The 12,919-nt window shown below is 47.7% G+C and overlaps 1 protein-coding gene across 3 annotated transcripts in view; it reads left to right on the top strand.

The window, feature by feature from the left end:
* LOC115197612 (contactin-1a) overlaps positions 1 to 12,919 on the top strand; it is a 139,354-nt gene that overhangs the window by 108,812 nt on the left and 17,623 nt on the right. For all 3 annotated transcript variants that reach the window (XM_029759297.1, XM_029759298.1, XM_029759299.1), the window contains exons 10-16: positions 686 to 867; positions 2,561 to 2,685; positions 4,429 to 4,546; positions 6,140 to 6,290; positions 7,401 to 7,528; positions 9,502 to 9,674; positions 11,591 to 11,714. In XM_029759297.1, the coding sequence (XP_029615157.1) occupies positions 686 to 867; positions 2,561 to 2,685; positions 4,429 to 4,546; positions 6,140 to 6,290; positions 7,401 to 7,528; positions 9,502 to 9,674; positions 11,591 to 11,714 (1,001 nt within the window). The remainder of the gene's footprint in view (positions 1 to 685; positions 868 to 2,560; positions 2,686 to 4,428; positions 4,547 to 6,139; positions 6,291 to 7,400; positions 7,529 to 9,501; positions 9,675 to 11,590; positions 11,715 to 12,919) is intronic.

Here is a 12,919-nt window from a genome sequence, read left to right as displayed (position 1 = left end):
GATGAACCAGACTTGTGGAGGTCTACAATTTTTTCTCTGAGGTCTTGGCTGATTTTGTTTGATTTCCCCATGATGTCAAGCAAAGAGGCACTGCGTTTGAACGTAGGCCTTGAAATACATCCACAGGTACACCTCCAAATAACTCAAATGATGTGAATTAGCCTATCAGAAGCTTCTAAAGCCATGACATAATTTTCTGGAATTTCCCAAGCTGTTTAAAGGCACAGTCAACTTGGTGTATGTAAACTTCTGACCCACTAGAATTGTGATACATTGATTTATAAGTGAAGTGATCTGTCTGTAAACAATTGTTGGAAAGATTACTTGTGTCATGCACAAAGTAGATACCTTAACCGACTTGCCAAAACTATCATTTGTTAACAAGACATTTGTGGAGTGGTTGAAAAACGAGTTTTAATGACTCCAACCTAAGTGTATGTAAACTTCCCACTTCAACTTTATGCACGCACCACTTTTCCGTTTTACTTTTTTTTGAAACAAGTTATTTTTTACATTTCACTTCACCAATTTTGACTATTTTGTGTATGTCCATTACATGGAATCCAAATGAAAATCAATTTAAATTACAGGTTGTAATGCAACAAAATAGGAAAAAAGCTAAAGTGAATGAATACTTCTGCAAGACACAGTATACTGTATGTCTTAACTCCTCCCCTCTCCACAGCCCCATCCCTCAGATCCGCTGGAGGAAGATGGACGGAGAGCTGCCGGCCAATCATGAAGTCAGCATGGCAGGGGCCCACCTCCAACTGTACCACGTGCAGTATGAGGACGAGGGGACGTACGAGTGTGAGGCCCTCAACTCCAAAGGGAAGGACTGGCACCGGGCTCGGGTCTCTGTAGAAGGTAGGGCCCTGTCTCTAGTTTACTAATTAAGCAATAAGGCTGGAGTTGTGGTATATGGACAAAATACCACGGCTAAGGGCTGTTCTTATACTGTATTATAAACTGGGTGGTTTGTTTTGTTGTGCTTAAGAACAGCCCTTAGCCGTGATATATTGGCAACCCCCTGATGTGCCTTATTGCTATTATAAACTGGTTACCAATGTAATTAGAGCAGTAAAAATAAGTGTTTTGTTATACCTGTGGTATACAGTTTGATATACAATGGCTTTCAGCCAATCAGCATTCAGGGCTCGAATTTATAATTAAGCAATAAGGCCCGAGGAGGTGTGGTATATGGCCAATATACCACGGCTAAAGGCTGTTCTTAAGCACAACAAAACAAACCACCCAGTTTATAATACAGTATATACTCTCCAGCTTTGTAGTTGCAAGTCATTGACTTGCAAATTGTTATTTTTCAACACCTCTTCTCTCAAGGCTTAGTCCTAATTTGAGTCATTCACTCTTAACAAAGATTTTTACATGAATCATGTATTGATTACATTTTTACATTTTAGTCATTTAGCAGACGCTCTTATCCAGAGCGACATACATTAGTGAATGCATACATTTCATTTCATGCATTAAAAAAAAAGTACAATTGTTATTATTTTTTGTTGTATTGATGTTGTGCGCTGATCTCAAGTTAGGACTCAGGCCTGGTACACATGATCTCAAGTTAGGACTCAGGCCTCGTACACGTGATCTCAAGTTAGGACTCAGGCCTCGTACACGTGATCTCAAGTTAGGACTCAAGCCTCGCACACATGATCTCAAGTTAGGACTCAGGCCTCGTACATGTGATCTCAAGTTAGGACTCAGGCCTCGTACACATGATCTCAAGTTAGGACTCAGGCCTCGTACATGTGATCTCAAGTTAGGACTCAGGCCTCGTACACGTGATCTCAAGTTAGGACTCAGGCCTTGCACACGTGATCTCAAGTTAGGACTCAGGCCTCACACATGTGATCTCAAGTTAGGACTCAGGTATCATACACGTGATCTCAAGTTAGGACTCAGGCCTCGTACATGTGATCTCAAGTTAGGACTCAGGCCTCGTACACGTGATCTCAAGTTAGGACTCAGGCCTCGTACACGTGATCTCCAGTTAGGACTCAGGCCCCGCACACGTGATCTCAAGTTAGGCCTCGCCCACGTGATCTCAAGTTAGGACTCAGGCCTCGTACACGTGATCTCAAGTTAGGACTCAGGCCTCGTACACGTGATCTCAAGTTAGGACTCAGGCCTCGTACACGTGATCTCAAGTTAGGACTCAGGTCTCGTACACGTGATATCAAGTTAGGACTCAGGCCTCGCACACGTGATCTCAAGTTAGGACTCAGGCCTCGCACTCGTGATCTCAAGTTAGGACTCAGGCCTCGTACACGTGATCTCAAGTTAGGACTCATGCCTCGTACACGTGATCTCAAGTTAGGACTCAGGCCTCGTACACGTGATCTCAAGTTAGGACTCATGCCTCGTACACGTGATCTCAAGTTAGGACTCGGGCCTCGTACATGTGATTTCAAGTTAGGACTCAGGTCTCGTACACGTGATCTCAAGTTAGGACTCAGGTCTCGTACACGTGATCTCAAGTTAGGACTCAGGTGTCGTACATGTACTGTACAGTCTCCTTTCCTCATCTCCATTCCAGCCTTCCCAGAGTGGACAGAGTCCATCAGCAGTACAGAGCGGGACATCAGCAGTGACTACACCATGTCCTGTGAGGCCAGCGGCAAGCCCAAGCCCCACGTCCACTGGCTCAAGAATGGCTACTCTGTAAGTCCTTTCACATACCCTTTTAACACTGCTGGGCTGAGCTGAACAGAGCCGAGCCGAGCAGAGCTGTGCTGAGCAGAACAGAGCAGAACAGAGGCGAGCAGAGCTGTGCTGAGCAGAAAAGAGCTGAGCAGAGCTGGGCGGAGCTGAACAGAGCCGACCAGAGCCGAGCAGTGCTGAGCTGAACAGAGACAAGCAGAGCTGGACTGAGATGAACAGAGCCGAGCAGAGCAGTGCTGAGCTGAATAGAGCCGAGCAGAGCAGTGCTGAGCTGAATAGAGCCGAGCAGAGCTGGGCTGAGCTGAACAGAGCCGAGCCGAGCAGAGCTGTGCTGAGCTGAACAGAGCAGAGCTGTGCTGAGCTGAACAGAGCCGACCAGTGCAGAGTTGGGCTGAGCTGAACAGAGACAAGCAGAGCTGGACTTAGCTGAACAGAGCCTAGCAGAGCTGTGCTGAGATGAACAGAGCCGAGCAGAGCTGGGCTGAGCTGAACAGAGCCGACCAGCGCAGAGTTGGGCTGAGCTGAACAGAGACCAGCAGAGCTGGGCTGAGCTGAACAGAGACAAGCAGAGCTGTGCTGAGATGAACAGAGACAAGCAGAGCTTCACTGAGCTGGCCTGGTTAAGCACCCACTATAGCTTTTGGAACCGTACTGGAAAATACTATATGAAAGCAAAATACTATATGTTGACAAAATACTATATGTTGACAAATATGTATGTTGACAAGATACTGATACTATATGTTCACAAAATACTATATGAAGACAAAATACTATATGAAGACAAAATACTATATGAAGTGTGGTTTGGGTTAGCAGGCAATAGTGTTCCAGCAACTATGATAGATGCGTAACCAGGCCAGCTTGGTTTGGCTTGGCTCGGTTCGGCTCAGTAGTGTGAAAAGCCAGGTCCTTTAGCTAGAAAAGCACGACCCTCTCTACCAAGGTCAGCAGCCAGCATCAGGGTGGCACAGTTATGACAGGCTGCTGGCAGGGGTACTCCTCAGAGTCTGAATTGTCTGAACACAGGGCACAGTTTTAAGACTCAGGAGAAGGTAGCTCTGGTTGTTTCTCAGAGAATGCCAGAGAGGAAAGGAAAGGAAAGGAAAGGAGAGGAGAAGAGGAGAGGAGAGGAGGAGAGGAGAAGAGGAGAGGAGAAGAGGAGAGGAGAAGAGGAGAAGAGAGGAGAGGAGAGGAGAGGAGAGGAGAGGAGAGGAGAGGAGAGGAGGGAAGGGAAGGGGAGGGGAGGGGAGGGGAGAGGAGAGGAGAGGTGAGGAGAGGAAAAAGTACCTCTTGTATTTTCTGAGTGTGCCAGCCCAGAGGTTGCATAACTCACTGCCATAGTAACTGTCATACCAACCCTCCTCCTGAAAGAGTCCCAGGAGAGAAGGCAGGCAGGCAGGCAAGCAGGCAGGCAGTGGCAGCACAGAGTGGGAGGGAGGACTTTGATGTCAATGTAACTTCATACTTCATTATGTATTAATTATGTTTTCATCAAGTCAGATAAACCCAATGAAATGCTGAGGGATGCTAGTTAATGAAATGTTGCATGCATTTAGTATTCCTACATTTCAAAAGCATTTTGATGTTTCAATTTCAACATTGTCAACATTACACTTACTGTCATTGAGACATCAACATGCCCTATTATAAAATCTACTAATACCAATGAAAAAAATATGTTATTGTAATTTTCAAATGCGTATTATAATTGTTTCATATTTATTTATTCCGTTTCCACAGTACGATAAGCATGATCTGAAGTTCAGAGGGCTGACGTTTGAGGACTCTGGGATGTACCAGTGTAGAGCGGAGAATCGGCATGGAGTCGTCTATGCTGACGCAGAGCTGCGTGTGATTGGTGAGTCAAATAGTCTGTCTGATTGTACGTGTCTGCGTCCAATGCAGCGGTGTTAAAGCCTCAGACGGATTGTGTTATACATGTTGAAGAACAATCAAACAAACAACATATTCCAGTAAACTGACAGCTCGCCCTTTTCAGCGGTGACTTGATCCCAAACGGTTTCTAATTATGGTAATGAAGCATAAACCGAAGTAAACACACACTCACACACATACCGTACACTATGTATACAAAAGTATGTGGACCCCCCTTCAAATTAGTGGATTCGGCTATTTCTGCCACACCCGTTGCTGAAAGGTGTATAAAATCGAGCACACAGCCATGCAATCTCCATAGACAAACATTGGCAATAGAATTGCCTTACTGAAGAGCTCAGTGACTTTCAATGTGGCACCGTCATAGAATGCCAACTTTCCAACAAGTCAGTTCATCAAGTTTCTGCCCTGCTAGAGCTGGTCAACTGTAAGTGCTGTTATTATGAAGTGGAAACATCAAGGAGCAACAATGGCTCAGTCGCGAAGTGGTAGGCCACACAAGCTCACAGAACGGGACCACCGAGTGCTGTAGTGCGTAGCCCGTAAAAATCGTCTGTCCTCGGTGCAACACTCACTACTGAGTTCCAAACTGCCTCTGGAAGCAACATCAGCACAAGAACTGTTCGTTGGGAGCTACATGAAATGGGTTTCCATGGCCGAGCAGCCGCATACAAACCTAAGATCACCATGCGCAATGCCAAGCGGAGTGGTGTTAAAAGCTCACCGCCATTGGACTCTGGAGCAGTGGAAACACGTTTTCTGGAGTGATGAATCTGGGTTTGGTGGATGCCAGGAGAACCTGCCCCAATGCGTAGTGCCAACTGTAAAGTTTGGTGGAGGATGGATAATGGTCTGGGGCTGTTTATCATGGTTCGGGCTAGGCCTCTTAGTTCCATTGAAGGGAATTCTTAACACTACAGCATACAATGACATTCTAGACAATTCTGTGCTTCCAACTTTGTGGCAACAGTTTGGGGAAGGACCTTTCCTGTTTCAGCATGACAATGTCCCCATGCACAAAGCCAGGCCCATACAGAAATGGTTGGTTGAGATCGGTGTGGAAGAACTTGACTGGCCTGCACAAAGCCCTGACCTCAACCCCATCGAAAACGTTTTGGATGAATTGGAACGCCGACTGCAAGCCAGGCCTAATCGCCCAACATCAGTGCTCGACCTCATTAATGCTCTTGTGGCTGAATGGAAGCAAGTCCCCACAGCAATGTTCCAACATGTAGTGGAAAACCTTCCCAGAAGAGTGGAGGCTGTTATAGCAGCAAAAGGGGAATCAACTTTATATTAATGCCCATGATTTTGGAATGAGATGTTCGACGAGCAGGTGTCCACATACTTTTGGTCATGTAGTGTACCAACATGCTTCTGTCTGATATCTTTTTCAAGACGTGAATAAACAGATTAATAAATTATCTTTTTTTATATATATATAATATATTTTTAAATTGTGCCTGCATTATTGTTTGCCACATGGCCTTAAATGTGTTTTTCTCAGTCGCCCATGTTTTTTCAATATTAAAATTCTCTTTCTGACTCTCCCCAGCGTGCGCCCCTACGTTTGAGCATAACCCAGTAAAGAGGAGGATCCTGGGGGCTAAGAACGGCCGGGTGGTCCTAGAGTGTAGACCTAAAGCTGCTCCCAAAGCCTCCTTGTCCTGGACCAAGGGCTCTGAACTACTTTTCAACTCCAGCAGGTCAGCACATGGGTTGGGATAGATCTGTGTTTATTTACTGAGGCCCGTTCACTATTCATGGACAATAGGCCATTGACAACTCCCCTCTGTGCTCATAACTCCTCTAAATACTTTTTTTTGGGAAAGGTTTTGTATTTGTTTTTAAGATAATGTGTTGACATTTTGTCTTTATTAGACTCTAGTAGGAAGTTTTCTATTTTTTTATGAGACACATTTAGGTCATTATAGTGTAGCGTATAATATCTGAGAATCCATTACGTGCGTCTGTGTGCGTCTGTGTGTGTGTGTGTGTGTCTGTGTGTGTGTGTGTGTGTGTGTGTGTTCGTGTGTGTGTGTGTGTGTGTGTTCGTGTGTGTGTGTGTTCGTGTGTGTGTGTGTGTGTGTGTGTCCTCTATCCCTTTAGCTTGGTAATGGAGATTATTGTTTTTGTCAGTGAGGGCTGTTCTCTGCTCTGCTTCCCACTTCCCTCCGTCAGCAGCTGACATTAAGCCTGGTCTGAAGCTCATCAGACAGGACAGAGAGAGTCTGGCTGTGTCAGCCCCTCCACTCCTCCACTCCTCAACCACTAAACACGGATAATCTGCCTTCACTAAGAACCACCACTCAGCCATCTCCTCTACTCCAACTACCCACATCGCTCTCAGCCATCTCCCCTTCTCCAACTACCCACATCGCTCTCAGCCACCTCCCTTCTCCAACTACCCACATCACTCTCTGACATCTCCCCTTCTCCAACTACCCACATCACTCTCAGCCATCTCCTCTTCTCCAACTACCCACATCACTCTCAGCCATCTCCCCTTCTCCAACTACCCACATCACTCTCAGCCACCTCCCTCTCCAACTACCCACATCACTCTCAGCCACCTCCCTTCTCCAACTACCCACATCACTCTCAGCCACCTCCCACCATAGCTAAAATAACTTTCTGAGAAATGAGAATAGAGACGAGGAATAAATAATTGCCTCATTCTGTGAAAGATGTCCACATACAGGAGCTGTCCATTCAAGCTGTTGTGAATAAGTGTGTTGCCATTCAATCATGTCTAACAGGATTTGCTCTCTGTGTGTATTTTGGACACTGACATTATGTTTTGTTACCTTCATCAGGATGTTAATCTGGGAGGATGGTAGTCTGGAGATCCTGAATGTGACCAGGGCAGACGAGGGGCGCTATACCTGCTTTGCTGAGAACGACCGGGGCAAGGCCAACAGCACAGGCTTCCTCTCTATCACAGGCAAGCTCCATGCACACACACACACACACACACACACACACACACACACACACACACACACACACACACACACACACACACACACACACACACACACACACACACACACCACAGGGCAGCTGCCCTGCCCCTCTCTGAACCAGACTCAGAAACGTATTATTCACACATAGAAACACCCATCTGACCTCCAGCCCATCAGCCTCCTCTGACTGAGTTATGGACCTCAGGGGACTGAGCCGCCTTGAGGCTACCGCCACTCCACCATCATCACACACAGAACGCCTATCTGGCCTTCATCAGTCTTATGAGTTATGGAGTCTCAGAGGGCTGGGTTTCAGAGGGATGGGTTTCAGGGGGCTGGGTTTCAGGGGGCTGGGTCTCAGAGGGCTGGGTCTCAGAGGGCTGGGTCTCAGAGGGCTGGGTCTCAGAGGGCTGGGTCTCAGGGGGTGGGGTCTCAGAGGGCTGGGTCTCAGAGGGCTGGGTCTCAGAGGGCTGGGTCTCAGAGGGCTGGGTCTCAGGGGGTGGGGTCTCAGAGGGTGGGGTCTCAGAGGGCTGGGTCTCAGAGGGCTGGGTCTCAGAGGGCTGGGTCTCAGGGGGTGGGGTCTCAGAGGGCTGGGTCTCAGAGGGCTGGGTCTCAGAGGGTGGGGTCTCAGAGGGCTGGGTCTCAGAGGGCTGGGTCTCAGAGGGCTGGGTCTCAGAGGGCTGGGTCTCAGGGGGTGGGGTCTCAGGGGGTGGGGTCTCAGAGGGTGGGGTCTCAGAGGGCTGGGTCTCAGAGGGCTGGGTCTCAGAGGGCTGGGTCTCAGGGGGTGGGGTCTCAGAGGGCTGGGTCTCAGAGGGCTGGGTCTCAGAGGGTGGGGTCTCAGAGGGTGGGGTCTCAGAGGGCTGGGTCTCAGGGGGCTGGGTCTCAGAGGGCTGGGTCTCAGAGGGCTGGGTCTCAGAGGGCTGGGTCTCAGAGGGCTGGGTCTCAGGGGGTGGGGTCTCAGAGGGCTGGGTCTCAGAGGGTGGGGTCTCAGAGGGTGGGGTCTCAGAGGGTGGGGTCTCAGAGGGCTGGGTCTCAGAGGGCTGGGTCTCAGAGGGCTGGGTCTCAGGGGGTGGGGTCTCAGAGGGCTGGGTCTCAGAGGGCTGGGTCTCAGAGGGCTGGGTCTCAGGGGGCGGGGTCTCAGATGGCTGGGTCTCAGAGGGCTGGGTCTCAGAGGGCTGGGTCTCAGAGGGCGGGGTCTCAGAGGGCTGGGTCTCAGGGGCGGGGTCTCAGAGGGCGGGGTCTCAGAGGGCGGGGTCTCAGAGGGCGGGGTCTCAGGGGGCGGGGTCTCAGAGGGCGGGGTCTCAGGGGGCGGGGTTTCAGGAAGCGGGGTCTCAGGGGGCGGGGTTTCAGGAAGCGGGGTCTCAGGGGGCGGGGTCTCAGGGTGCCAGTAGTGATACATGCTATCACTCTATTACTCACCCCTCATAGCCAACACCTCAGATGACATCTGACATGTTTTTTTATAGGATGTACAATTTTGAACTAAATGCACTGTAGACAGAGCCCCTGTTGTGATCAATGCCTTACCCTTCACCCCCCTCTACTGGTCAGATATGATCACTGCCACCGCTCACTGCTCCACCCCTGATTCACATCAATACATTCTTACACAGACTCTCTCACTCATAGGAGGTTGGTGGCACCTTAATGACTGGAGCAGAATTAGTGGAATGGTATCAAATACATCAAACACATGGTCTCCAGGTGTTTGATGCCATTCCAGGTGCTCCGTTCCGGCCATTATTATAAGCCGTTCAACCCAAGCCTCCACTGTTCTCACGCTATACAAACTACATATATTTCCCTACGTTTTAGGCCTGAAAGACCTGGCTGGTATTAGTGGAGAACTCTTTATCACGGTACATTAAATGCTGATTTTTGCACATTGTTCTTCTTATCGGCAAGAACACACATATTGCTGTTAAGGCTGACCACCCCTTTTTCTCACCAGAGGCCACTAAGATCACCTTGGCTCCGTCCAACGTGGACGTGACGGCGGGCGAGAGCGCCAGCATGCAGTGTGCCGCATCACATGACTCAACGCTGGACATCACGTTCGTCTGGACCATGGACGGCCGCTCCATCGACTTCGACCGGGACGGATCCCACTATGAACGCAATCCAGTAAGAGATAAAAAATGCAGGCCAGAAATCTTAGTGTTGACGGTTCAAATCCCAGGTATGGCTGACATATTACTTTGGTGTAGTGCTGTACTACTTATAATGCCACTATAACTCACTGATACCCATTTAGCATCAGTTACTAAAAGACCCATGGACTGCTGACTGCTGGTGCCCTGTATACTATATCAGTTTAACTGCAGTTTCCTTTCTCATTCATTATGAATGACGTGACCCACTCTCTGCCAGAACTGTCTCAGCACTAAGCAGCAGCTAGCATTCATCATCTGTCATTCCACAGACTGGAGGCGTCCACAGCTCTCTATAATGGTTCTGATTGATGACCTTGCATAGCTGTGTACAAGGCTTATTTTTCCCTCTCATAAAATGACCTCCTTCTCCCGTTGATGTTATTTATGTAGCATCAGAATAGTAGAACTCATTAGAGTAAGTGAGTTAATATAATGCTTCTATTATATTCTCAATGGGAGGATTTCATACATGGGAAATAATGGCTGTTATTGTAAATAAGAATTTGTTCCTTACTTCAAGCTGGAATCTGTAGTGGTGAGACTGCCACGTCTGTTTGGGATATTACAAGTTACCGCAAACATCCAACACAGTTTTCTCCCTTAGACCTAGCGCTAGTCGGCTATACATGCTTCAAAACGCAGGTATTTTTCATCCGATAGCTTGTTCTCCATCTTCTTTTTAAATAGGGAGCCAACATGTTTTCAGCACTTTTATTTCCATGACTGATCAGAACTCGTTTTCTCATGCTCTCTCTTCTCTCTCTGCAGCAGAGAAACAATATGTTCGGAACATCAAATCTGAATAAAATCGTAGTATTGAAATGCAATACATATTTCATTGCGAGAATCGCAATACATATTGGCACCTAAGTGACAGTGATAATATTGTATCGTGAGGACCATGGCAATTCCCTAGCCCTAACAAACAGTGAAAGGCTACTGCAGATATTCTGCATTCCACTGTGGTCAAATATTCTGTCTATGAAATCTTCCCATTGAGAATACTACAGATCCTCTATGTTATATTCTTCAAACGAAGAGCAGGAGGGTTGACGGCCCCACGGTAAAGCTCTCTGTAGTTCTCCTGATCTGGATGTTCAGATCGCTGTATCCCTCCTATATGTAGTACCATGAGTCTGGCAAACAAGACTATATCCCTCAGGACTCAGGAAGTTGCAGTCTTGGTACAGTAGCTCCCATGCTAGCCCTCAGGACTCAGGAAGTTGCAGTCTTGGTACAGTAGCTCCCATGCTAGCCCTCAGGACTCAGGAAGTTGCAGTCTTGGTACAGTAGCTCCCATGCTAGCCCTCAGGACTCAGGAAGTTGCAGTCTTGGTACAGTAGCTCCCATGCTAGCCCTCAGGACTCAGGAAGTTGCAGTCTTGGTACAGTAGCTCCCATGCTAGCCCTCAGGACTCAGGAAGTTGCAGTCTTGGTACAGTAGCTCCCATGCTAGCCCTCAGGACTCAGGAAGTTGCAGTCTTGGTACAGTAGCTCCCATGCTAGCCCTCAGGACTCAGGAAGTTGCAGTCTTGATACAGTAGCTCCCATACTAGTGGGCTAATTAAAAGTGCAGGGGGGCACAGCTGTCATAGCTGGAGTTCATGCTACTGTTTCCAATGGCCATAGTGTTACTATTCTCAAAAACCTATAGATTGTACCAATAGACCGCGTGACACCGTGCTACACTTGCAATAACGTCTGCTAACCATGTGTATGTGACCTATAAAATGTGATTTGATTTTACATAAAGAGTGTTGTAGAAGAGTAGGTGTCTGCAACAATTCATTTAAATTCAGTCAATTCAGGAAGTAAAATGAAATACAAACCTTGGCTTGCACTAACTGAAATGGTTGTACTAATTGAAGATTGTGCTGTCCCTGTTCAGAATGGTGGTTCAAGTGGAGAGCTGATCATCAAGAACACCCAGCTGAAGCACTCTGGACGTTACACCTGCACCGCCCAGACCCCTGTGGACAACGTCTCCGCATCCGCCGACCTGGTCGTCAGAGGTATGTCTCACACACACACACACACAGAGAACTAGAGTTGACAAGATGGGAGGTAGGTGAGTGCTAGACAGAGAGTAGGAGATGATTGATGCACATTTTCTCACGCTCTCATTCCACCCTGTGTTTTGTCTCATTTGTGCTCCGTATATTGGTTTATTAAACAGACATCTCATTTATGCTTCCTATATTAAGGTAAGATGAGCTGCCCTCTGAAGGACACAGTAGCACCTTTAAACTAAACTCTTAGCACAGAGGGGGTGTCATAAAATAGCCTGGAAAAATTGTATTTTTACTACTTTATTGGGCACGAATAATTTTATGAAGTGTGTGTGTGCATGCGTGTGTGTGTGTAAGGGGTTATAAGTCTATCCAGAGTAACCAGACCGTGGCTGCTTTACTGGCTGATCTGTTAGCTCCGTGGCTCCATCACAGTGGTGGAAATACCACTGTAGGAGTAAATGTCTTCTGTCCTGGAGCCTGGTCAGCCACTGGGGAGGAGGCACATGTTAGAGGCTCACGCCATGGCGTTTTTAAACACACCGCTGTAGATATCTGAAAAAAGTCTCCCGGAAGGTCAGGTTTTTTTATGTCGCCTCCTCAAAGAGCTTGAGAATGAATTCTCCGGTATTTGTGTTCTTTGGTAGCCAGAGAACTGTCTCTCCTTAGTCATTTCTGCTTGGCATTCTATTTCCCTTGAAGCTAACATGTGTGAACTAAACTCCTACAGTACGTTTCCAAGGTGATGTCTGTCATACTGTACTCCGTAATGTCGCCATGATGATTCATGTTTTCACCTCCACTATACCTGCTGAGTGAAGCCTTGTCTTACAGCCCCTATACTACTCCTATAGGCCCCTAAATATAACCTTTCTCTCAGTGGAAAAAGTCTCTTTAGAATGAGGCTAAGAGCTCTAGCAGAGAAAGCAGTGATCCGGTTTGTGTCCCAAATGGCACCCTATTCCCTATATAGTGCACTACTTTTGACCAGAGTCCTGGTTAAAAGTAGTGCACTATAAAGGGAATAGGGTGCTATTTGGAACGTAGAGTCTGTGTGCGGTGATCCTCATCGTGCCCTCGTGGTTGTTCTTTTGAAGCAGGGGCTGACAAATGGGCAGGTAAATGGGCTCAGGCTACGGCGACGATCCCAGAGTGCAGTCGAATCAAAACAAGGCAGAGACCCTGGCTTGCAGGCATGCTTAAATGGA

The sequence above is a fragment of the Salmo trutta genome, chromosome 7, assembly GCF_901001165.1.
Source record: "Salmo trutta chromosome 7, fSalTru1.1, whole genome shotgun sequence".
Taxonomy (NCBI): domain Eukaryota; kingdom Metazoa; phylum Chordata; class Actinopteri; order Salmoniformes; family Salmonidae; genus Salmo; species Salmo trutta.
The sequence above is the reverse complement of the archived record's forward strand: the minus strand, read 5'-3'. Positions and strand labels throughout refer to the sequence as shown.